The following is a 27,576-nucleotide window of genomic DNA, read 5'->3' as shown; positions in this document are numbered from 1 at the left end:
AGTAAGTGTGTGAGGTGTAAAGAGAAAACTTTGGAGGTTGTGAGAGCTATGGAGGGTAAATGGGGCATAGCCTGTGATTTTGAGGGATTTTAAGAGTATCAGGGCGGCAGCTGCTGCTGCGCATTGTCGTGAGGGCCAGCCCAGGACTGTTATGTTAAGTTGTTTGGATAAAAAGGCTACAGGCCATGGGCCTGGCCCCTGTGTAAGAATTCTGACCACACAGCCCTGGATTTTAGCTGTATATAATGAAAAAGTGTTGAGACAGGTTGGGGAGAGCTAGTGAGGGAGCAGTTTTTAGAGCTGTTTTTTAAGGAACAAAAGGAGGAGTGAGGAAAGGATTTAGGATTAATAGGGTTGGATAAGTTTTCTTTAGTGAGTTTATACAATGGCTTAGTTAGAATAGCAAAGCCTGGTATCCAGAGGTGAAAGTACCAACCACACCCAGGAAGGAGAGAAGCTGTTGTTTGGTGGATGGGGTTGGGGTTTGGGAAATTAACTGGATACAGTTGGCAGGGAGAGTGCATGTATGCTGGCGAAAGATTATAACAGATGGGGAAGAAATTTGGGCTTTAGAAGGGGATACATGATACCCCTTTGAGTATAGATGTTGAAGAAGCAGGAGGGTGAATTAAAAGGCCATGTTGCAATAGAGGGTGATAACAGGCTTTACTTTTAAAGCCTGCTGTGGGATGGGGTACTGGTGCTGGGCAGGATAAGGGTGGTTAGGTTTTAAGGGGATGATGAGGGGTGAGTGACTTGTAGCAACAGATGGGAAGGCGGTGTTTTACACCCTAGGGTTAAGGTAGGGGGACATAAGGGGAGCTATTGAGGGAGGTACAGGTTTGGGGAGGAGGGCAGCAATGAGGTGTGGCTGTAGCTCAGGAACAGTTAAGGAGGCAGACAATTTTGCTGGGATATTTTGGCCTAACAGGGGAACTGGACAAGTGGGGATGATTAAGAAAGAATGTGGAAAGGAGTGCTGGCCTAATTGACACCAGACTTGGAGAGTTTTGAGAGGCCTGGAGGCATTGCTGTCAATTCCCACAACAGTTATGGAGGCCAAGGAGACGGGTCCTTGAAAAGAAGGCAGCATGGGGTGGTAGTCTCTGTGTTTTAAGAAGGGGATGGACTTACCCTCTACTGTAAGAGTTACCCGAAGTTTGGCATCCGTGATGGTCCAGGGGGCTTCCAAGATGCTCGGGCAGCATTAGTCTTCAGCCACCAAGCCGAGGATTGGAGCTTTAGGAGCTCTGGGAGCAGCGATGTGAGTGAGACAAGGAAAATGGGCATGCAACCCAGCTGCTCAAAAGGCATCCCTAGTTGAGCCTGGGTTGAACCTCCTCATTGGTGGGTGGTCAAAGAGAGCATCCTCTATGTTGACCTGCCACCAATATCGGCCATGAGCCTGGTGGGTGACTAGGGTGAACGTCTCCATGATAATCAAACCCCTGGGGAAACTGGGTCCCCGGATCCGTGACCTATGTAGGATTTTCTGGTCATGAACCTCACAGAAGAACCTGGTTTACCTGATTTTCCTTGTCTTTGCAGTGGAAAAAGGACAACACCGAGAGGGGGTGGAAGTGGAAAGGAAAAGACAAAAGGATGGGAAAGCAAAAAAGAGAGACTGCTTACAAAATAGCCGGTGGTGTGCGTCTGTGGGCTGGTCTGATGACCCCAGGTCGGTAGGTAGATCTCTTCAGGGAGGGAGCACAAGAACAGGGACAGGGGTTTGATCTCCCATAGGAGTTCCCCCGTCCCAGATTTCTGGCACCAAATGTTGAAAAACATGCGCTTTGAATGAAGAGACCTTCCAAACAGGCTTTGTGTGAGCAACATGGCTGTTTATTCACCTGGGTGCAGGTGGGCTAAGGCCGAAAAGGGCATTAGCAAAGGGCAGTGGGATAGGAGTTGGTTTTATAGGTTTAGGTAGTTTTTTTGGGCGCAGGGCTGTTGCAGAGTAAGTTCAGTTACAGTGGTGGGGGTAGGGGCAAGGGAGTATACATGACTGCAAGTTCAGTTACAATGGCAGGGTTGGGTGAGAGGTATTTACATTATCATAAGAGCAGTTAAAATGGCAGGGTTGGGTGAGGGGCTCGTCAGGGGAAGCTCCGCTGCCCAGTGATTGATTAGGAACAATGGCGAACATAGTTGGGGGGCGGGGGTGGGAGACATCAGCCAAGGCAAGTAGAACGTCAGACTTTCAGGCTCCAGGCCTGCATATGGAGACCTGACAAGGATATTATCTAGGAGAACTTCCCCAACCTAGCAAGAGAGGCCAACATTCAAACTCAGGAAATACAGAGAACACCACTAAGATACTCCATGAAAAGATCAACCCCAAGACATATAATCATCAGATTCTCCAAGGTCAAAGTGAAGGAAAAAGTGTTAAGGGCAGCCAGAGAGAAAAGTCAGGGAACCTATAAAGGGAATCCCATCAGACTAACAGCAAATATCATACTGAATAGGCAAATGCTGGAAGCACTTCAGAATGGCACAAGATAAGGATGCCCTCTCTCACCACTCCTATTCAATATATTATTGAAAGTTCTGGCCAGGGTGATCAGGCATGAGAAAGAAATAAAGGGTATTCACATAGGAAGACAGAAAGTCAAATCATCTTTGTTTGCAGATGACATGTTCCTACAGCTAGAAAACTCCATTGTCTCAGCCCAAAAGCTTCTTAAGCTGATAAGCAACTTCAGCAAATTATCAGGATAGAAAATCAATGTGCAAAAATCACAAGCATCTCTTTACACCAATAATTGACAAGCAGAGAGCCAAATCATGAATGACCTCCCATTCACAATTGCTACAAAGAGAATAAAATACCTGGGAATACAGCTAACAAAGGATGCGAAGGACCTCTTCAAGGAGAACTACAAACCACTGCCCAAGGAAATAAAAGAGGACACAAACAAATGAAAAAACATTCCATCCTCATAGAATGGAAGAATCAACATCATGAAAATGGCTATACAGCCCAAAGTAACTTATAGATTTAATGCTATTCCCATCAAGCTACCATTGCCTTTTTTTACAGCATTAGAAAAAAAACTACTTTAAATTTCATATGGAATCAAAGAAGACCCTGCATAGCCAAGAGAATCCTAAGCAAAAAGAACAAAGCTGGAAGCATCATGCTACCTGACTTCAAATTATTCTGCAAGTCTCCAGTAAGCAAAACTGCCTGGTACTGGTACCAAAACAGACGTATAGAACAATGCAACAGGACAGAGACCTCAGAAATAACATCACACATCTACAACCATCTGATCTTTGACAAACCTGACAAAAACAAGCAATGGGGAGAGGATCTCCTATTCAATAAATGGTGCTGGGAAAACTGGCTAGCCATATGCAGAAAACTGAAACTGGACTCATTCCTTACACCTTATACAAAAATTAACTCAAGATGGATTAAAGACTTAAATGTAAAACCTAAAACCATTAAAAACTCTAGAAGAAAACCTAGGCAATACCATTCAGGACACAGGCATAGACAAAGACTTCATAACAAAAATGCCAAAAGCAGTTGCAACAAAAGCCAAAATTGACAAATGGATCTAATTAAACTAAAGAGCTTCTGCACAGCAAAGGAAACTAACATCAGAGTGAACAGGCAACCTACAGAGTGGGAGAAAAATTTTGTGATCTATCCACTGACAAAGGTCTAATATCCAGAATTTACAAGGAACTTAAACAAATTTACAAGAAAAATACAACCCCATCAAAAAGTGGGCAAAGGATATAAACAGATGCTTCTCAAAAGAAAACATTTACATGGCCAAAAAACTTATGAAAGAGAGCTCAACATTACTGATCATTAGAGAAATGCAAATCAAAACCACAATGAGATACCATCTCACACCAGTTAGAATTGCAGTTAATAAAAAGCCAAGAAACAATAGATGCTGGCAAGGCTGTGGAGAAATAGGAATGCTTTTACACTATTGGTGGGAGTGTAAATTAGTTCAACCATTGCGGAAGACAGTGTGGTGATTCCTCAAGGACCTAGAACCAGAAATACCATTTGACCCAGCGACCCCATTACTGGGTATATAGCCAAAGGAATATAAATCATTCTACTATAAAGACAAATGCACACATATATTTACTGCAGCACTATTTACAATAGCAAAGTCATGGAACCAACCCAAATGCCCATCAATGATAGACTGGATAAAGAAAATGTGGCACATATACACCATGGAATACTATGCAGTCATAAAAAGGATGAGTTCATGTCCTTTGCAGGGACATGGATGAAGCTGGAAGCCATCATCCTCAGCAAACTGACACAAGAACAGAAAACCAAACACTGCACGTTGTCTCTCATAAGTGGGAGTTGAATAATGAGAACACATGGACACAGAGAGGGTAACAACACACACCAGGGCCTTTTGGAGGTGGGGAGTGAGGGGAGGGAACTTAGAGGATGGGTCAGTGGGTGCAGCAAACCACCATGGCACACATATACCTATATAACAAACCTGCATGTTCTGCACATGTATCCTGGAACTTAAAGATACATAAAAAAGAAAAAAGAAACTCGTCCCCATGATCCAATCACCTCCCAGCAGGCCCCACCTCCAGCACTGGGGATTACAATTCAACATGAGATTTGGTGGGACACACACCCAAATCGTATCAGGGAGTTTTCTGTTCTATTTAAGTCTTGGTTAAAGTAACAACAGATGTCAGAGCTAATATGCAAAAGAACAAAATAAGGTTCTTTAAATGGTTTGCATTTTGTTTGGCTGGGGTTAAATCACAGTTCAAGGAAGAACTGCAGGCTTCTTCAGTGGGAAAAAACATTTGCCATTTGCCTCTTTCAGTTAGTTGTAAGACACCGGGCAAATTAAGTATTTCAAACCAATTTTCTCATCTGCAACATAGGGGTAATGAAAAGTGACTGGCCATAGTGCCTGAAACACAATAGGCGCTCAATAAATCTTGATCACTGTGTGAGAGAAGATACATAGAGGTGAAGTAACTCGTCCAAGTTTACAGATGGAACCATGCTCCCAGGTGCTAGCATTTTAAAATCATTTTAGGGCCAGGCATACTGGCTAACTTCTGTAATCCCAGCACTTTGGAAAGCTGAAGCAAGAGGATCACTTGAGCAGCCCAGGACTTCAAGACCAGCCTGGCCAACATAGTGAGACATCGTCTCTACAAAAACTAAACAAAATTAGCCAGGTGTAGTGATGCACTCCTGTAGTCCCACTACTTGGGAGGCTGAGGTGGGAGGATCACTTGAGCCCAGGAGGTGGAGGCTGTAGTTAGCCAAGGTCGCACCATTGCATTCCAGCCTGGGTGACAGAAGGAGAACTTGTCTAAAAAAAAAATCATTTTGCTTTCAGTTCCTTGGAAATATGTATGTAAACTGTTCATGATCCATGTGGTACAGCTCTGTAACTCAAGAACAGTCACCCTTATTCTGACACAGATCACTATACTAACACAGAGCTATTTTGTTTTCTCATGAATATATCATCATTTCTCATTTGAAATGGAGGATTTTAAAGTACTTGGTGCATAAACTTGCCTGGTCTAAGGAAGACTGAATGATTCCATCCTTGTCACTTGATACTGAGATCCAGAAAGTAGAACAGAGCTCCTTGATCCTGTCGGTGTAAACCATACCGAGTGTGGTAAAAGAAACATTTAAAGAAATTAAATATCCCTCTGAAACAAAATCCTGAAGCCAATATTCTGGATGCCAAATTAATGGTTTAGGGGATGTGTTGGAGGCTTCCTGTTTTACAGTTATCACAAGAATGTGACCCTTTCATTTTGGTTTACGTATTCTACTTTTCACAAACACTTCTCATTTTTAAGCTTAGGTCAGTACTCATTATTCTGAAAATTTGCTTAATTTGGTCTGGTGGATTGAAGAAAATGAATTAGAATTTAAATGTAAGAGGCATCTGAATGGAGTGGAATGAGAACTGGAATAAAAGCTAGAAGACATGAGTGCCCTGGTGCGCCTTTTCCCCTCTCTGGGCCTTTGTCTTCCTGATTGTAAAGGGAGGGGTATGGGCTACATGGACTTTAAGACCCCTACTGTCTCTGGCACTGTAAGGTTCTACAAGTCCTCCTCAACCTCACAAACAGGCATTTCTAGAATATAAGGCCAGAGTTGGGGAAAGATGTCGCAGGCAGGCACTTCGTCTGAGCTTAGGACATCCAGGGACAGTGTGTGCAAGACGAGGGAAGACAGGGTGGAAAACTTTATAGAATAAAAGGTTTACTTTGTTAAGGATAATTAGATCCAAGTAAGCCTGCATCGCTAAAGCCTTTGAAGCCCAACCTCTCCACGCTGTATTGTTGAAAACTTACTAAGAGTTGGGGATCTCAAGTAGTGGTAAACCACACCCCCTCCCACCTTTTCTTAAGTTTGGTTTTGTTTTCATTGAATGTATTCAATAGGCTAGTGTGTCTACCTGCTTTGCTACTGGCATGTGGGGCACAAGCAGGTACAGAAAAAAGGAATGATTCCTGTTTCACTCATCTATTAGTTTTCTTTTTTGTCATACAATTTGACTATAAAACATATATCTCAAAAAGTGTTCCATGTAGTTACACAGGAGTCAACATAAACAAATATTGCCTCTTACTCACTATGAACTTTTTCCAGACCAGACAATGTAAACATTGGTCTAATTTGGCTTTACAGTTACAAACAATAGAGTGGTAAATCACCAACTATTTGCTTAAAAGTGGGCTTCACAAAACTGATCTGTATTTTCATTGATGTTTTGTCATGTTCATAACCCAATCAGCCAAACAAAATACAAGAATCAGATTCTTAAACATGTTTTTTTCATTTTCTGCAATGAATTCCAAAGGCAGTAGGAAGCTCTGGGAGAGCCTCTGGGCAAAAGATAAAGGTTACAGCTAGTGGAAGTGGTAATTAGAGCCAATTACAACTTACCTGCTTTGTCATTAAAATGTCTGTCAGACCTCTCATTTTTCTACACAGAGGGAAAGAAAAGGTATAGCTTAGTAGGGGAGAGGGTTAGCCAAAGGGAAGGGATTTCTAATGCTATTTACAAATTTACCCTGTAACCTTAGACAAACACATTGCCTTTTGGCTGTGCTTTCCTCAAAGTTTAATTCAGGGAGGTGAACAGGACTTAAAAAATCACCTGGCCTAGTCCCCTGCCCTCTAGCAGGCAAAGTATTATATTTTCCCATTTTTCTCAAAGTAGATGTGAAAGACCTAGAGAATTTAAATAACTAGAATATGTGTTTTGCCTCCTTACGTGCAACGGATTTGATTTTGGTTTCACTTATAGCTTGCCATAAGGAAAATGTTAATTACTCTCACTTCTCTCACAGATACGTTGTGTATAGGTTAACACATGGTAACTACAAAGCACATTGAAAATACTAAGGAAAGCTTATAAATGTAACATTACCCACAAAGATACTAGCACTTTGAATGAATGGGTCCCACGGAAATGTAACAGAAATGTGTTTCACTCTTAAGAACTGGCTTGGGGAAAAAAGTAGAATTACACTCAAAGGACCAACCTCACTTTCTGCAAATGTAAAGTAGTAACAAAAAATTTAGAAAGACTATTATGTTTGAGAGTAATCAGAATAAGTGAACTTTTTGTGTGTGTAAAAATAAAAATTCCAAAACAAAGGCTTCTCAGGGGGAGAGTAAAATAACAGGTTTTTCTTGTATCATCGTAAAACTTCACTAACCTATGCAACCTCTAATGATTTTTTTTCCTTTTGTCCTTCATGCTTGGACTAATTATCTTCCTGTCTCCAATCTTCCTTCACCTTGCATTCTAAACCAAATTACCCTCACCCAAATCACCATCTTTACTTGCTAAACGTATCATCTGCCTCACAAACCCTTGTTATCCTCTATACTGAATCACTCATTCAGGATTTCAAGGCTATCAGTCCACTCCAACTTAAGTCTCTTCCCTGATCCCTCTTTGTTCTGTTTCAGTACTATATTTTCTCCTCATATAACTAAAGCAAATCCCATCCTTGCATCTGATAAGCCATCTTTCTTTACCTATCTTGAAAACCAATACGTATTTGACACGAGGACCACAGGGATCAACCTGGGTATACTTAATAGGTTAAAGTATCTTAGTAGTCATCTGGTATGTATAGCTGAAGATTACAGCAAAGCTCCTCCCTCCCTTACGTTTCTATCAGAGAAGGGTAGAATGTTCGGGAACAGATTGTGGAGGAGCGTTGCTGGGTAGAGATTGCTTGCGATATGTTTGTATTAAAAAGGGCCTGCTTGCAGTATTTTAGGATTTGCCTTACTCCTTCATTCTTTCAATTCAAGTTGTATTCTTATTATCTTTACTAAAGGCCTCAATTTATATGCTCTTTCTTGGTGAAGGTGTGTGTGCAGCAGTCACGATCAGAAAGATCCCTAGAGAGCAAAGACGAAGGATGATTCTCTTACTTTAGGGGCACAATGGTGTCAGGAAGGTTATTCCTAAGAGAGAGTGGTAGTGCCTATCATAAGGGAATTTTATGGCAGCTCTTGGGGGTGAGCCATTATCCTGTTATTACATCCAACACTAGTGATGTGAACAGTTTAGTTACCTGACAGATATTGAGCTTTGACACAGTATATATTTTGGATTTAAAACTTTTTATTCACCCCATATAATAGTATATATAAAATGTTGCAAAGATGAAAGCATTTCTGAAAGTTGGTCACTCCTTTGGGACTGGCTGATTATAGACTTGAAAAAAATTAATGTTAGAAAAATGTTTATTCTCTAAGGGTATATTTGATTTGGAGATAGCCAAGTCATTTGAGACTGAGTCTGGTGAAATAAAGTAGTAATAACCTGAACATAATTTTTAGTAAAATAAACATGTAAAAGGATTGACCTGTTTTACTGTTAGAATAGTCTCTATAGCGTCACAATATGCTACCCTCAAAGGAAACAAGGGCTACTGGGACAGATACGTAACTGCTTTAAAAGTTTTGTTTGGGGAACGTAAACATGGATCTGATTTTATGATAATGGAGGGAAAATGAGCATAGCTAAGGGAAGGCTACAAAATATTCAGCTTCTTTGGACGCCAGGTAATAAGGTTTCCATCTACCTGCTATGGCTTCTGAATGGTAAGCAGCTTTTCTATCAAGTATGGGTTGGTAGCCCAGCTTGATTTAAAATTAGTGTTACAGCTGTTGGGAAACAGGAAATGGGGCTGGATTACACAGACATCCAAAACTAACAAACACACATGGGCTTCCTGGTATGTAAATTTTTTTTGAGGTGAGAGATCTCCCTTTACAGAATTTAGTATATAACAGATTCAATAACCAAACTTCGTGACCTCTCAATATTAAATAACTAAATGTGCAAAAGAACCACCATTATATAGGGCAACAAAAGCTATACATTTTCTATGAGACAGTATGTGCACAGATTTTCAGAGCTGTGAAAATACAATAAAAAGCACAACACATTTTGGTCACTTTATTAAATGACATTAAATAGTTTAAGTTTCAACTACTAAACAGCACTTTGAATGGTGAAAACACAGATAGTATATTGTCATACTTGAATGCTTTTCTTTAAAAACACAATTCCAGTCCTTATATATATTACAAAACAGCCTTAAAGGAAGAAGTGACATCTTTTCTACAGTACTTAAGATACTCAATACAGAACTGAAAAGCAGTCTAACAGAAACAAAGGCAAGTCTTCACAGCTGTATGATTTCAGCAGCCAAAGCTGGATGATGGACTGAAACATTACTATACAACTGGGACAAAACATATACAGTATCACAATACTAAGCAAAAACGCTTTACACCCGAAGAAATAAAACAGGTTACAAAATGTGGAGAATTTAGCAGGCAAAACTGTATTACAAGCAACATTTTAAATCATCATTTTTAACCATTGCAACTATTTAAAACATCTAAAACAAATATAAAAATGAGCCTTTTAGTATTTTATTGACATGATTTTTTTGTCTTTAAATATTTGTTAAAGCTTGATGTTATACTCAAAGTACATATTATGTAGCTAAAATATCAGTGAGAAGAGTGTATGCAAAGTGGTCCAAGTTTTATTTCAAACTCTGATTTCCAATTAATCCTTCTAAGTATTATTCTTTAAGTTATAGTTTCATCCATGGTGAAAAAGGTTTAGAAGGTTGCCTAAAATTTTCACATCTATGTCTTTGAGTAAATAATTAGACCATGTTGAAAATTCCCAGGTCTAGTAAATCAGGTTTAAAGTATTCTGAACTTGTAGAAATACCAATTGATAACAGTAGGCCAGAGTATACTGCCTTCAAATATTTCTCATAAATCTTGTCTTTTTCATTTTTTCTAAAGTCAATACAAACCTGCCCCGCCAAATTAAATAAATCTGATTACACGGCTGGCATAATATCTAAATATACAGAAATTATTAGTGATATCTCATCATGGGAAGGTGGGGGGGGGAATCCACCAAACCTCACAGATTCTATTATCACAATTCTAGTGCTCCCCAATGTTTTACCACTAGTTATTTCAAGATAAAAATGGCAATCTCTTAATCATCCAAACAACTCAAAGCAGTTTTAGCTAATGTTAAATTTATTCTAATCCAGTGATACCTAGCAAAGCCTACACCCAGTTTTCTTTTTTTTTCTGAATTCTTAAGCTGTTTCACTACCTGTTATATCATCATCTCAAAAATGGTTTTGCCATGTTGAATTGACTCCCATAGTCAAAAACAATGTTTCCTTTAAGAATTCAAGTAACCAAAATTGTACATGAATAAAATTATAGGTCATTTTTATAGAACTGGATTAAGAAAAAAAAATGTAATACATTTTCTAGTAAAACTTCTAGTAAAAGGGTATTGAATGAATTTTGATTTAATAATTGCCTTACAATCTAAACTAAAAAAAAAAAAAACCAAAACTCTGAAACAATTTTTTAAAATTGTAAGGAAACTGGGGTAAAAGAACATGATGATGAGAGAAAAGAAGCGCATAGAAGCCAGTGACTCTTATCTTTCAGAGGAATATTTCACAATACCGATAGTACTGGGAATTGTTAAAGCACATTCCTCATGTGAACCTAAAGTCAGCAATGGTTCTGCCATTTTGATGTTGTTTATAAAACAGGGTGTGAACCTAACAACCACAACTTCAGTGTTAACCTCCTAAAATGCTAGAACTTGATTTTCTAAGTCCACATCCCACTGCCAGCAACAGGATGAAGCACTAGCACTGGCACCATGCAGTTAAGAGATGTGCTTTATATTCGTGCCAGGAGAGAGAAAATTCATGTGTTGAAGATAATCCACAACCCTGAAATTTTACCAGTAATTATTTCAGCACATATAACTGAAAATAAAAAATGGCAGGAGGACTAAAGAAGAAAAAGGAATTCTCTTCTTAGGCTATACTTAAGGCTGTTTATACAATGCTAAGATAACTGCAAGACTCCTCCAACTTTTAGAGCAGTAGTATTTAAGAATATTGCACACAATTCTGTGTCAAAGATAACTCTCTCAGTTTCTAACTTTCAGTCACAGAGATGATAAAGCAGGAGCCCAGTTTCAGACTTCAGTCAAAAGAACATTAAAACCATTTCAATCACTTTAATCAAGAAATGGATTAAGTACAAAAGTATTTAATAACTTGAGGAATCAACTCTAAGAACTCAGCTGTGTTTTTTTATATGTAAAGAATGAATATATAAATCTTTATTGTTTCCTAAATTTATTAATTTTATGACAATTTTATGGTTGCTAAAAGCAGGCATAAAAATTTAGAGAGGAAATCTGTGGAGCTGTTACTATTATGGAAGGACTTGTTTTCACTGAAAACAATTTGAAATATCTTCTGTACTCAATGTGTGTAAGAAGATTCTAGGCAACGTCACTGACAAATGTCAGGAAGAAATGGTACGCCCTATTTAAAAAAAAAAAGTAAAACTAATATGGAAGATTGGCATTTAAGGGGACCAAACTATTTATACAGTTGAGTTCTGTTAAGTCATTGATTCCTAAAAAAATAAAAGATCTTTCTATGATTTTAACAATCCATTAAGCTTTTAGTGCAAAATCACATTGATTTCCCTTGGGAAGGTCCTGGATTTTTGCTTCTCATTGGGGGTGGTGCACGCTGTAATGGTGGTGGCTGCATACCACCAGCCACTGGCTGATACATTCCTCTCATATCAATCTGCTGGTAGTTAGAAGGATTCATGATCAAATTTGGAGGCTTTGGCATCATGAGGTGACCCAGTGTTGCTTGTTGATAAGTCATCTGTTGCTGTTGCTGCTGATTGTACTGCTGTTGGAGCCTTCTGTTCATAAGTATTCGCTGAACACAGCTGATTAACTATAGAGAGAAAATGGGAGTTGTTACAAGTGCATGACCTGTCTCAAAAGAGGTATCAAGTTTTGACTTAAAATCAATTTGTTAAGGGGGTACCATACCAAAAGGAAAACACATTATTGTTATCACCATTACTAATTTGATGGCATTCACAGGACCATTACTGTAGAAACCAGTTAGTAAGACCATTTAGGGCTAAATTCTCCTAATGTCTTTACTATTGTATTGCAAGCAGCATTTAGGTTAGTTGCCATAGTAACGTGTTCCGCACAGTGTTTAGTCTCAAGTATTAGTTACAGCATTTTTTTGTCAAGATTCCTTTCTTTGTCATTCTTTTGAGTATTTCACATGACAGACAAACATTTTAGTGACAAACACCAAAGGGAAAGGCACTTGCAGTAGGAATAATTCTGACCTAGAATGTCTCAAATTTCCTAATATAATTTAAAATCACATAACCCTGCAGTGTTTCTAAGTAAAATACATGCCACAGAAATGGATTCCCTGGTGTCAAGAGTTGAATTTTCCAAGTATAAGGCAGAAGGCTGGCAAACAACTGTGTTGGGAAACATGATCAAGGATCCTGGAATACGGCGCCCTTTTAAATAATTATATAACTTAATAGAAACCTTTGATAAGTATCATCCATAGCTCACTTTTTATTCTCAAATTAAACACACTGACAAGTATACTACTATTTTGAGGTTATTTAACAATGGCAAATGTGACTGGAGGCAGAGCAAGATGGCTGAATAGAAGCCTCCACTGATCGTCCTCCCTGCAGGGACACCGAATTGAAAAACTATCCACAATAAAAGCAACTTCATGAGAACCAAAAATCAGGTGAGTAATCATTGTACCAGATTTTAACTTCGTATCACTGAAAGAGGCACTAAAGGGGGTAGAAAACCAGTCTTGAACTGTCAATGCCACCCTTCACTCATCCCCTGGCAGCAGCCGGGTGGCAGGGATAGAGAATCTGTGTGTTTGGAGGAGAGTACAGTGATTGTGGGACTCTGCATTGGAACTCAGTGCTGCCCTGTCACAGTGAAAAGAAACACCAGGCAGAACTCAGCTGGTACCCACAGAGGGAACATTTACACCAGCCACAGCCAGAGGGAAATCACCTACCCCAGCAGGCAGAACCTGACTTCTGACAAGCTTTGCTACCAAGAACTAAAGAGTTCTGCGGTCCTAAATAAACCTGAAAGGCAATCTAGGCCACAAAGACTTCCAAGTCCTGTGCTGTGCTGTGCTGGGCTGGGCTGAAAGCCACTGGGCTTGCGGGTCATGTGACCTAGTGAGACACCAGCCATGGTGGCCAGGAGATTGCTTGTGCCCCTGCTTTGCAAATCCCAGGCAGCATAGCTCAGCTCCAGGATAGACTCTTTCCTTTTGCTTGAGGAGAGGTGAAGGAAGAGTAAAGAAGACTTTGTCTTGCAGCTTGAATATCACCTCAGCTACAGTAGGATAGGGCACCAGGCAGAGTCCTGAGGCCCCTGTTCCAGGCCCTAGCTCCTAGATGACATTTCCAGACATACCCTGGCCAGAGGAAACTCGTTCTCTTGAAGGGAATGACTCAATCCCAGCAGGATTCAACACCTGCTCTCTAAAGAGCCCTTGGGCCCTGAATAATCAGGTAGTACTTGCAGCGGGCCTTCAGTGAGACTCAGAGACATGCTACCTTCAGGTGTGACATAGCACATTCCCAGCTGTGGACACTATGGGAAGAGACTTCTGCTTGAGAAAAGAAGAGGAAAGAGTAAAGAGGATTTTGACATATGGTTTAGGTACCAACTCAGCCACAGTGGGGTAAGGTACCAAGCAGACCCTTGGGGACCCTAATTCTAGGCCTTGGCTTTTAGATGGCATTTCTGGACCTTTCCTGGGATGGAGGGGAGCCCATATCCCAGAAGAGAGAGTCGTAGTCCTGGTAGTATTTACCACAAGCTGATTGAAGGGCCCTTGCTTGGGGCCTGAGTGAACATCAGCAGTAGCCAGGTAGTACCTGCTGTGGGCCTGGGGGGGCAAGGGCGCTGGTGGACACAGGGAGAGACTCCTTTGCTTGTGGAAAGGGGAGGGAAGGGTAGAAATGACTTTGTCTTATGGCTTGGGTGCCAGCTCAGCCGAAGTAGAATAGAGCTCCAAGCAGATTCCTAAAGTTTCTGACTCTAGGCCCTGGATCTTGGATAGCATCTTGGGACCGGCCTTGGGCTGGGGGACATTTGCAGCCCAGAAGGGAAGGACACAAGTGGGGCTGGCTTTGCCACATGCTGAATGTGGAGCCTTAGAACCTTGAGCCAACAAAGGCAGAGGCCAGGCAGTGGTTACTGTGGAGCTTGGGTGAGACCCATTGCCATGCAGGCTTCAGGTCTAACCCAGTGTGGCCCCTGTGGAGGGAGCCAGAGGGGTGCTTGTGTCATCTCTCCACCAGCTTTCCAGACAGCTTAGCACAGAGATTGATTCTGTTTGGGAGAAAGTAAGGGAAGAGAACAAGAGTCTGCCTGGTAATCCAGACAATTCTTCCAGATCTTATCCAAGACCACCAAGGTGGTATCTCTATGAGTCTGCAAGACTACAAGAGTCACAGCATTACCCAGCTTGGGATGCCCTCTAATGCAGATAGAGATGCAGTGACCAACAACTTGGATCACAATATTCAACTCTCTTCGAATACCTGGAAAGCCTTCCTAAGAAGTATGGGCACAAACAAAGCTAGATTGCGAAGACTATAAGAAATACCTAACTTTTCAATAACCAGACATGAATCAATGTCCACAAGCACCCAGGAAACACACCACCACCAAATGAACTAAATAAGGCCCCAGGGACCAATCCTGGAGAGACAGATATATGTGAATGTTTAGACAGAGAATTCAAAATAGCTGTCTTGAGGAAATTCAATGAAATTCAAGATAACACAGAGAGAAAACTCAAGAGTTCCATCAGATAAATTTCACAAAGATATTGAAATAATTTAAAATAAGCAGAAATTCTGTAGTCAAAAATGCATTTGACACACTGAAGAACGTATTAAGAGTCTCTTAATAGCAGAACTGATCAAGGAGAAGAAAGAATTAGCAAGCCTGAAGACAGGCTATTTGAAAATGCACCATCAGAGGAGACAAAAGAAAAAAGAACAGAAAACAACGAAGCACATCTACAAGATCTAGAAAATAGCCTCAAATGGGCAAATCTAAGAGTTATTGGCCTTAAAGAGGAGACAGAGGGACAGATGGGGTATAAAGTTTATTCAAAGGGATAACAACAGAGAATTTCCCAAACCTAGAGAAAGGTATCAACAGTCAAGCAAAAGAAGGTTATGGAACACCAAGCAGATTTAACCCAATGAAGACTACCTCCCACCATTTAATAAACTCTCAAAGGTCAAGGATAAAGAAAGGACCCTGCAAAATCCAGTCTTATACAAAATAGCAGAAAGACTGCCAGGAAAAAAAAAAAGGGATCCTAAACACAGCAAGAGAAAAGAAACAACATACAAAAAAGCTCCAATACATCTGGCAGTAGACTTTTCAGTGAAAAACTTACAGGCCAGGAAAGAGTGACATGAGACATTTAAAGGGGTGAAGGAACAACAACAACAAAAAACTTTTACCCTAGAAGAACATATCTGGTGAAATATCCTTCAAATGTGAAGGAGAAATAAAGACTTTCCCACACAAACAAAAGCTGAGAAATTTCATCAATACCAGACCTGTGCTACAAGAAATACTAAAGGGAGTTTCTCAATCTGCAAGAAAAGGATGTTAATGAACAATGAAGAATTATAGGAAGGTATAAAACTCACTGGCAACAGAACATTAGTTTTCTCTTTGCTCATTTGTTTGTTTGCTTGTTTATGCAATCAGTGTTATCATCAGCTTAAAATGATGTATTATATTATTTGCAAGCTTCATGGTAACTTCAAATAAACAGACATACAACAGATACACAAAAAAGTATAAGCAAGAAATTATGCTGGGTGTGGTGACTCATGCCTGTGATCCCAACACTGAGAGGCCGAGGTGGACGGATCACCTGACGTCAGGACTTTGAGACCAGCCTGGCCAACATGGCGAAACCCTGTCTCTAGTAAAAATGTGAAAATTAGCTGGACGTGGTGGGGACTTATAATCCCAGCCACTTGGGTGGCTGAGGCAGGAGGATCACTCAAACCCAGGAGGCAGAGGTTGCAGTAAGCCGAGATCGAGTCACTGCATTCCAGCCTGGGTTACAGAGTGAAACTCCATCTCCAAATAAATAAATAAATAAATAAGAAATTAAAACATACAACCACAGAAAACTGCCTTAACTAAAAGGAAGACAAGAAGGAAGACAGGGATCACAAAACAAGCAGAAAACAAATAACAAAATGGCAGGAGTAAGTCCTAACTTAACAAGGTTGGATAAGATGGATGACTAGATGCAGCAAGGTGGAAAAGCTGCCACCGAGAGACAAGAATGACTGGGACATTCCTAACAAATCTTCAGAGAGAAGGCAATGAGAGTGGACAGAGGGAAGACACAGAAGAGGTTGGTTGAAGGAGGAGAAAGCTGGGAACTCTGAATGGGGCTACCACACACCAGGACTCATTCCTGGCCCCCAAGAACTCCAGGGGAATGAGTGAGTTGAACTGGCAAGGAGAAGTTGGCTCTTGCCTCGGGCATCTGGAATCCCAGCAGGAGGAGACCTACAGCCAACATTATACTGAATGGGCAAAAGCTGGAAGTATTTCCCTTGAAAACCCAGCACAAGACAAGGATGCCCTCTATCACCACACCTATTCAACATAATATTATTAGAAGTCCTGGGCAGAGCAATCAGGTAACAGAAAGAAAGAAAGGTCATCCAAATAGGAAGAGAGAAAGTCAAACCATCATGGTTTGCATATGATATAATTCTATATCTAGAAAACTCCAGTCTTGGCCCAAAAAGCTCCTTAAGCTGATAAACAACTTCAGCAGTATCTCAGGGTACCAAACAATGTATAAAAATTAGTAGCAATCCTATACACCAACAAAAGTCAAGCCAAGAGGCAAATCAGGCATACAATCCCATTTACAACTGCCACAAAAAGAATAAAATACCTAGGAATACAGCTAACAAGGGAGGTAAAAAGTTATCTACAATGAGAACTCCAAAAGACTGCTCAGAGAAATCAGAGATGACACAAACAAATGGAAAAACATTCCATGCTCATGGATAGGAAGAATCAATATTGTTAAAATGGCCATAGTGCCCAAAGCTATTTATACATTCAATGCTACTCCTATCAAACTATTAATGATGTTCTTCACAAAACTAGACAAAACTATTTTAAAATTCATATGGAACCAAAGAAAAGCTTGAATAGCCAAGGCAATTCTAAGCAAAATGAACAATGCTGGAGGCATTATGCTACACAACTTCAAACTATACTACAGAGCTACAGTAACCAAAACAGCATGGTATTGGTATAAAAAGACACACAGATCAATGGAACTGAACAGTGAGCCCAGAAATAAGGCCACACACCTACAACCATCTGATCTTTGACACAGCTGACAAAAGCAATCAGCAAAGTACCCCCTATTAACAAAGTGCTGGAGTAATCAGCTAGGCACAGGCAGAAGATTGAAACTGGACCCCCTCCTTAACGCCATACACAAATATGAACTCAAGATGTGTTAAGGACTTAAATGTAAAACCCAAAACTATAAAAACCCTGGAAGACAACCTAGGCAATATATTTCTGGATATAGGAAAAGGCAAATATTTCATGATGAAGATGCCAAAAGCAATTACAACAAAAGCAAAAATGGACAAATGAAATCCAACTAAACTAAAGAGCTTCTGCACAGTAAAAGAAACTTATCAACAGAGTAAAGACAACCTACAGAATTGCAGAAAAGTTTTGCAAACTATCCATCTAACAAGCAATATCCATTATCTATAAGGAACTTAAAGAAATTTGCAAGAAAATAACAACCCCATTAAAAAGTGGGCAAAGGACATGAACAGACACTTTGCAAAATAAGACATACATGTGGTCAACAAGCATATGAAAAAAAGCTCAACATCACTGATCATTAGAGAAATGCAAATCAAAACCACAATGAGATACCTTACACCAGCAGTCAGAATGGCTATTACTAAAAAGTCAAAAGATGCTGGTGAGGTTATAGAGAAAAAGAAATGCTTATACACTGTTGGTGGGAGTGTAAATTAGTTCATCCATTGTGGAAAGCAGTGTGGCAGTTCCTCAAAGAGTAAAACAGAACTACCATTCAACCCTGCAATCCTATTACTGGGTATAAACTCAAAGGAACATGAATCATTCTATTATAATGATACATGTATATGTTCACTGCAGCATTATTCAGAAAAGCAGAAACATGGAATAAAGCTAAATGCCTATCAGTGGTACACTAGATAAAGAAAATGTGGAAATAAAAATAATAAAATAAATTCAAGAGAGGGGGAAAAAAGAGAATCCATGTGTGTAAAGGTGTATTCTCTAAATGTGCCTTTCTTCCTGATACCTACAGTGACTGAAGCTCTAGATACATGTGCCCTCTGCCCACTCATACTCAAGTCCCCTCAAAGGCATTCATTATGGAATGCCCCATTATCAAGTTCCATAGCCAAAATTGAGATGTTGCATCCTGTGATTTCTAACCTCAGCCAGCAGAGCCATAGTCTGCTACTGATGCCTCTGCATTTGGTTTATTGAACGCAGCTCAACACAAACAGTCTGATAAACTCAACATGTTATAGACAACTAGAGCTTTTCTTATTCCAACAGCAGCCGACTCAGTTATTAGTAATCTCAGAGATCAAAAATCTACTTTCTCATCTAGGCTTAAGACCCAGACCTCAGCGTACATCTTAAAGACTGCTGTCAATCTCTTTTAAAAATGTTATATATTCTATAAACTTAATTATAAATAATGATGCTTGGGAAAAAAAAGAAAATGTAGTATATATACACCATGGAATACTATGCCACCATAAAAAAAGAACAAGATCATGTCCTTTGAAGAAACATGGATAGCCGGGCGCGGTGGCTCACGCCTGTAATCCCAGCACTTTGGGAGGCCGAGGCGGGTGGATCACGAGGTCAAGAGATCAATTCCATCCGGGTCAACATGGTGAAACCCCGTCTCTACTAAAAATACAAAAAATTAGCTGGGCATGGTGGCGCGTGCCTGTAATTCCAGCTACTCAGGAGGCTGAGGCAGGAGAATTGCCTGAACCCAGGAGACGGAGGTTGCGGTGAGCCGAGATTGCGCCATTGCACTCCAGCCTGGGTAACAAGAGTGAAACTCTGTTTCAAAAAAAAATAAAAATAAAAATAAAAATGAAGAAATATGGATGGAGCTGGAGGCCATTATCCTTAGCAAACTAATACAGGAACAGGAAACCAAATACCATGTTTTCACCAATAAGCGGGAGCTAAACATGAACACATAGAGGGCAACAACAGACATTGAGGGTGGCCAGAGGGTGGAGGGTGGGAGGAGGGAAATAATTACGAAAAAATAAGTTATGGGTGCTAGGCTTAACACCTGGGTGACGAAATAATCTGTACAACAAACCTGTGGCACAGGTTACCTATATAACAAACCCACATATGTATCCATGAACTTAAAATGAAAGTTTAAAAAAAGAATAACATTGAATATAAATGGACTAAACTCCCCAATCAAAAGACATATAGTGTCTGAATGGATTTTTAAAAAAAGACCTAACCATCTGTTTCCTATAAGAATACGTTTTACCTATAAAGACATATAAACTAAAAATAAAGGGACGAAAAAAGACATTTCATGAAAATGGAAACAAAAAAAAAGAGCAGGACTAGCTATACTTACATCAGACAAAATAGATTTCAAGACAAAAAAAAGAGCAGGACTAGCTATACTTATATCAGACAAAATAGATTTCAAGAGACAAAGATGGTCATTATATAATATAAAGGGGCCAATCCAGTAACAAGATACAACAACTGTAAATATATGTGCACCCAACACTGGAGCACCAGATATAGAAAGCAAATATTATTCTATCTAAATAGAGAGATAGACTCCAAAATAATAATAGCTGGAGACTTCAACACCTCAACTTTACATATTGGACAGATCATTAAGACAGAAAACCAACAACAACAACAAAACCCAGTGGACTTATTCTGCACCAGAGACCAAATAGATATTTACAGAACATTTCATCCAATGGTCACAGAATATACATTCTTTTCCTCACACATAAATCATTCTCAAGGAAAGACCATATGTTAGGCCACAAAACAAATCTTAAAACATTCAAAGTGAAATCATATCAAGTTTCTTCTCTGACCACAAGGGAATAAAACTAGAAATCAATAACAAGAGGAATTTTTGAAACTATATAAAAACATGAAAATTGAACAATATGCTCCTGAATGACCAGTGGGTCAATGAAGACATTAAGAAGAAAATTGAAAAATTTCTTAAAACAAATGATAAAGGAAACACAACAAAGAAAACCTATGGGATACACCAAAAGCATTACTAAGAGAAAGGTTACAGCTCTAAATGTGTATACCAGAAAAGAATAAAAACTTCAATTAAACACCTACCAATGCATCTTAAAGAACTAGAAAAACATAAGAAAACAAACCCCAAATTAGTAAAATAAATAAGATCAGTGCAGAAATAAATAAAAAGTTGGTTTTTTGAGAAGATAAAATCGACAAACCTTTAGTCAGACTAAGAAAAAAAAGAGAAGATTCAAATAAATAAAATCAAATATTAAAAAGTAGACATTAAAACTGATACCACAGAAATGATACCAAAAAATTAGAAAACCTAGAAGAAATGGATAAATTCCTAGACACATACAATCCACCAAGATTGAAACATGAAGAAATCCAAAATCTGAACAGGCCAGTTACTAAGTAATGAGATCAAAGCTGTAATAAAAAGTCTTCCAGCAAAGAAAAGCCTGGAAACCAATGTCTTCACTGCTGAATTTTACCAAACGTTTAAAGAAGAATACCAATTTTCCTCAAACAATTGTGAAAAGTAGAGGAGAAGGGAATACTTCAAACACATTCTACAAGGCCAGTTAACACTCTGATACCAAAACCAGACAGACATATCAAAAAAAGAAAACTACAAGGCAATTTCCGAGATGAACATTCATGCAAAAATCCTCAACAAAATACTAGCAAACACAATTCAACAACACATTAAAAAGATGTTGTTGAACATGACCAAGTAGGGTTTATCCAAGGGCTGCAAGGATGATTTAACATACGCAAATCAATCAATGTGATACATCATATCAACAGAATGAAGGACAAAAACTGTGTGATCATTTCAATTGATGCTGAAAAAACATTTGATAATATTCGACATCCCTTCATGATAAAAAACCCTCAAAAAACCAGGTGTAGTAGGAACATGCCTCAACACAATAAGAGCTATATACTGACAGACTCACAGCCAATATCATACTCAATGGGGAAAAACTGAAAGACTTTCTTCTAAAAATTGGAACACAACAAGGATGTCAGCTTTCACCACTGTTATTCAACATAGTTCTGGAAGTCATAGCTAGAGCCATCAGAGAAGAGAAAGAAATAAAAGATCCTAGTTGGAAAAGAAGAAGTCAAATTATCTTGTTTGCAAATGGTATGATCTGGCATTTGGAAAAACCTAAAGACTCCAGCAAAAATATTTAAGAACTGATAAACAAATTTAGTAAAGTGGCAGCATACAAAACCAGCAGTGTTTTTATATGCCAGCAGTGAATAATCTGAAAAAGAAATCGAGAAAGTAATTGCATTTACAGTAGCCACAGTCAAAATTAAATACTTAGGAATAAACTTAACAAAAGAAGTGAAAGATTTCTACAATGAAAACTACACAATGTTGATGAAAGAAATGGAAGAGAGGGTACAAAAAAATGGAAAGATATTCTATGTTCATGGATTGGATGAATTAATACTGTTAAAATGCCCATACTACCCAAAGCAATCTATAGATACAATGCAATCCCTATCAAAATACCAATGACATTCTTCACAGAAATAAAAAAAAATCCTGAAATTTTCATAGAACCACAAAAGACCCAGAATAGGCAAAGTTGTACTGGGCAGAAAACAAAACTGGAGGAATCACATTACCTGACTTCAAATTATACTACAGAGCTACAGTAACCGAAACAGCATAGTACTGGCATAAAAACAGACATATAGACCAAGAGAACAGAAGAGAGAACCCAAAAACAAATCCATACACTACTGAACTCATTTTTGGCACAGATGCCATGAACATGCATTGGAGAAAAGACAGTCTCATTAATAAATGGTGCGTGGAAAGCTGGACACCCACGAAACAATGAAAGCAGAACAATGAAAGTAGACCCCTATCTCTTGCCATACACAACATTCAAATCGAAATGGATTAAAGATTTAAATCTGAGACCTCGAACTATAAATCTACTACAGAAAAACATTGGGCAAACTCCAGGGCATTGAACTGGCAAAGATTTCTTGAGTAATACCCTACAAGCACAGGCAACCAAAGCAAAAATGGACAAATGGGATACCATTAAGTTAAAAAGCTTCCGCACAGCAAAGGAAACAATCAACAATGTGAAGAGACAACCCACAGAATGCGAGAAAAATATGTGCAAGCTATCCAACTGACAAGGGATTAATAACCAGAATATATAAGGAGCTCAAACAACTTCATAGGAAAAAAAAAGTCTAATAATCAGATTTTAAAATGGGCAAAAGATCTGAATAGACATTTCTCAAAAGAAGACATACAAATAGCAAACAGGCATTGGAAAAGGTATTCAACATCATCAATCATTAGATAATGCAAATCAACACTACAATGAGAACCTGGGCATGGTAGCTCATGCCTGTAATCCCAGCACTTTGGGAGGCCGAGGTGGGAGGACTGCTTAAGCCAAGGAGTTTGAGACCAGCCTGGGAAATATAGTGAGACCCCATCTCTACAAAACCAAACAAACAAACAAACAAACGACAATGAGATATTATCTTACCCCAGTTAAAATGGTGTCTATCCAAAAGACAGGCAATAATTAATATTAGTAAGGATGTGGAGAAAAGGGAACTCACATACACTGTTGTTAGCAACATATATTAGTACAAGAACTATGGAGAACAGTTTGGAGGTTCCTCAGAAAACTAAAAATAGAGGTACCATATGATTTACCAATCCCACTGCTAGGTCTACACTCAAATGAAAGGAAGTCAGTATATTGAAGAGGTATCTATACTCTCATGTTTATTGTAGCCACTGTTCACAATAGCTAAGATTTGGAAGCAACCTACGTGTCCACCAACAGATGAATGAATAAAGAATATGTAGTACACATACACAATGAAGTACTACTCAGCCATAAAAAAAAAACAAGATACTGCCATTTGCAATAACATGCATGGAACTGAAGATCATTACATTAAGTGAAATAAGCCAGGCATAGAAAGACAAAGTTCACATGTTCTCTCTTATTTCTGGAAGCTAAAAATTAAAACAATTGAACTTATGGGGACAGAGTAGAATGGTAGTTACCAGAGGCTGAGAAGGGTAGCAGGGAGTAGGGGAATGGGGGATGGTAAATAGTACGAAAGTACAGTTAGAATGAATGAGATCTAGTATTTAATAGCACAACAGGGTGACTACAGTCAAAAATAATTTATTGCACATTTAAAAACAACTAGAAGAATATAATTGGATTGTTTATAACACAAATAAAGAATAAGTGCTTTATGTGATAGATAATCTTTAACCTTGATGTGATTATTATGCTCTGTATGCCTGTATCAATATGCCTTATGTACCCCATAAGTATATATACTTATTATATACCCACAAAAATTAAAAGTTAAATAAAATAAAAATGGCAAATGTGATAAAACTCTGGCAAAAATTCCTACACAGATGTCCAGAATATATGAGAAATAAAATTATATGGACTAGATCCTATGTAAACTTCCAGGATTCCTTTGGGTAGGTGTTTTTTGTTGTAACAAAATATATTACATTTACTTGACATTCTTGGGTTTTTTACATTTCTTCCAGAATTACCAATGACCATCCATCCATCCATAGTAGGAATAATTATTGATATAGATATCATACAAACCTATTATTTCAAATTCAAGAAAATTAAACATAACCTAGAAAGTCAGAATTCTTACCATCTGTTGTTTTGTCAATACATCGTTGTAGATTGCTTCTCTTCGTTTAACATCAAGCTCCTGGCTGGCTTGTCTACTTAATGCTAACGCCTGTACTTGGGCCTCTGAGAGATTCATGTTTTCCTTCCACTAAAAGAAAAATTTTTTATTTATTCCTTATTACTGTACAATTGAGGAAAAATAATTAAGGTATTTAAAGATATTTGGAATTTTCCAAGGTTTTCCCCCCTTTTCCTTTATTCTTTTCTAAAGAAAAACAATTAAAAAACACGGTACTAAGTTGTTCACTGCTGTACTTGGGCCGGCTATCTCTGGAATGAAACAATAACTTAGATTTAATTTGTGCAACTGGTAATTAAGATGTTTATGTAAACAACGCATACATTTCCATGTTTGATTTTTGATTTCTTAATTCTTACATTTCACCCATTTCTCATTTGTGCCAACATTATGCAAAATTGCTGGGTTACAGTTTGACACTATTATCCATCCATTCTACTAATATTTTACTATCGCAAATCAAGTTATAAGAAGTAAAGGAAACAATTAAAAATTAAAACAAATGGCAGTAGGGGGTGGACGGCACGAACTGGAGGTTGCAATAAGACAATTGCCAATTAGCTTACGACAGCTGAAATTATATCTTCAAGAGGTTGAATCCTCACTGCTGTCACACTGTTTGTTGCTTCCACAACTTTTTCTCTTCCTTGATTAATGAGGTCCTAGAAGAATGCAAGAAGTAAGTTATATAAGGCAGAAAGACAGCACAGTGTTAAAGTATAGGAATCCTTCCATTTGCCAATTTATAGCAGTTGTTTTTAAAACTCTTTAAATAATTGAAGAGAATAGCAAAATTCAGTGTCAATAAAGTGGAGTAAAACGCATCAATGTCCAAAGGGTCTTGTTAGGAAGATAAAAGTTTGAGTCTTATCACACCAATAATTTAATAATTTAGATGAATCCATAAGCACATTTTGTAATGTGTTTCAGATTTAACTAAGTCATTATTGGTATAATAAAAACCCAATCTTTCCTATTTAATTTACAGTTGATTCTAGCTTTAAATAATTTATTTCATAATATTGGGCATTATATATTTAAATGTACATCTATAATGCACTAAAATAGAAATTAATGAGTATATTTTATCTTACTTTCAAGCAGTAAGATAGGAATTTGTTTATTATAAATATTTTATAACTGAAGAAGGTGCTATTTCCCAAGCTGGTCAGCAGTCCTATTGTTTCTTAATTAAAATAATTCAAAGTATATTAATTCACCGACTGATTCCTTTGTGCTCTGAACAAACCACATTTTACAACATTATGTTGGTTCAAAACGGTCAACAAATAAAAGAAAAATTTCTTGGTCTATTCAGAGGTAATCTTTTGGAGAATGTGATATTCCTGCATGGTGAACCCTCAACAACAAGGCACTTGAAATTGCCTTTAATTCATGTTAAATTACTTTTGTACTTCACAACTTACCTCCAGCTGTTGATTACTCATTGCTGACAGGGCACCCAAATTGAAAGGAATATAAGGAGTTTGAGAGTTGAAAGTGACAGGGGGTAAATTGGTCCCAGTTGGTATGTTGAAACGCATGGTCAGTCCCTAAAAACAAAAAAATTATGTACTTTTCACATTGTGATTTAAAACTTGAAATTCTACATCACCTACTGGTTTAGAAAAGAATCCACATTCTCAAATCCAGGAAATTATTAACACTCTTCCACACACAAACAAAACACTCTTTTCACTGAAAAGCAAGATCTTATTACACGGAAAGCTTTAACCCCTAAAGGTGTACTTTTTTTCTGATAATTCCCAAAGAATGGGGGCAACTCAGAGAATTCTGATGAGACTCTGAATATCACATTAATGTTAAAGAAATTTGGTACAATAAGTTAGGAGTTTGAAAAGGATTCAGGTATTAAGATAAGGCTTCCCATACTCAGGTACATTTTTGCTCAAGTGGGTTGATGTTTAAAACATAGAATCATCTTAAAGCTGCTGCTGGAGCAAATGGCATTAACGTCTAATAATGAAATACTTCTGTGTTCTGATATTCAGCCAAAATTAAGATTTCGTGGTATACATGCTAAAGTTACATTTATTTCCACCTCCAAACTCTAAGCTCCTGTATGTTTTTTACTAAAGAGAGGGTACTGATGCTAAATATATGGCTTCCCACTCATCACTCAATTCAATAAATACTAAGCAGAAATAGGGTTACCACTCTTTAAGTGTAAACTATTTTCTTCTGTCTTCTCCTCCTACTCTACCACCAAAGGTAGTTGAAACCAACCCATAAAGAGATTCTTGTAATTGGGAACTGTGTTCCTAAAACCCACTATATTATTATTATCTGTTTTAAATGTGACCCTTTTTTCCTTCATTGCTTTCAAATTACTAACATAACGAAAACGAAAATGCATTTCGCATCAACTACCTTCTTCTCTGCTTCATACTCAGCCCAAGCTGCTTTTCTTTCTTCTTCAGTCAACTCTTCTTCTTCTTTGTGGTCCAAAAGAGAATCATGTTCATGATATCCTACAATGTGTTCTTTATGTATCTGAAGGAGTTCTGCAAGTATGGTATCCTGTTTAGAGGGGTTGAAATAACAGACAATTATTTTCCCCCTCTGAATAGTATAGTATCTCCAGAGTTCTACAGTCAACTGTACTAGAAACCAGAACCTGATTGCTACGTATATTTCTGAAAAATATGACAATTACCTAGAAAACAGCAACAAAACATGTAACACCAGTCTTTTATATAAAACGTTCATGTTTATACAGTATGTTTTAGGCCTTCAATTTTTTTTAAATGACCACTTTTCAGATTTCAAGGTCTTTCCACCAACTTAACATTTTTTTCACACGCATTTTTATTTGGTGCTTAATTCTGAGTTGATAAATGCTAACATAAGTATGCTTAAATTAGTGATTATATTGGATGCCTATGCTAGAAATCATGGCTACTCCTATTTATACATAATAAACAACTTTATTTTCACA

At 38.2% G+C, this 27,576-nt stretch overlaps 1 protein-coding gene across 11 annotated transcripts in view; it reads right to left on the bottom strand.

Moving 5' to 3' along the window:
• Positions 1-9,468: 9,468 nt before the first annotated feature.
• The window catches only part of ATRX (ATRX chromatin remodeler), a 282,824-nt gene continuing 264,716 nt past the window's right edge, over positions 9,469-27,576 (bottom strand). For all 11 annotated transcript variants that reach the window (XM_064362920.1, XM_064362928.1, XM_064362917.1 and 8 more), the window contains 5 exons: positions 27,009-27,158; positions 26,045-26,170; positions 25,184-25,279; positions 24,558-24,686; positions 9,469-12,357 (listed from right to left, as the gene is read on the bottom strand). In XM_064362920.1, coding sequence (XP_064218990.1) covers positions 12,079-12,357; positions 24,558-24,686; positions 25,184-25,279; positions 26,045-26,170; positions 27,009-27,158 — 780 coding nt within the window. In that variant the 3' untranslated portion in view covers positions 9,469-12,078. The remainder of the gene's footprint in view (positions 12,358-24,557; positions 24,687-25,183; positions 25,280-26,044; positions 26,171-27,008; positions 27,159-27,576) is intronic.

The sequence above is a fragment of the Aotus nancymaae genome, unplaced genomic scaffold (assembly GCF_030222135.1).
Source record: "Aotus nancymaae isolate 86718 unplaced genomic scaffold, 86718_ANA_hifiasm-v0.15.2.pri h1tg000004l, whole genome shotgun sequence".
Lineage (NCBI taxonomy): Eukaryota > Metazoa > Chordata > Mammalia > Primates > Aotidae > Aotus > Aotus nancymaae.
This window is presented reverse-complemented; position numbering and strand designations above follow the sequence as displayed.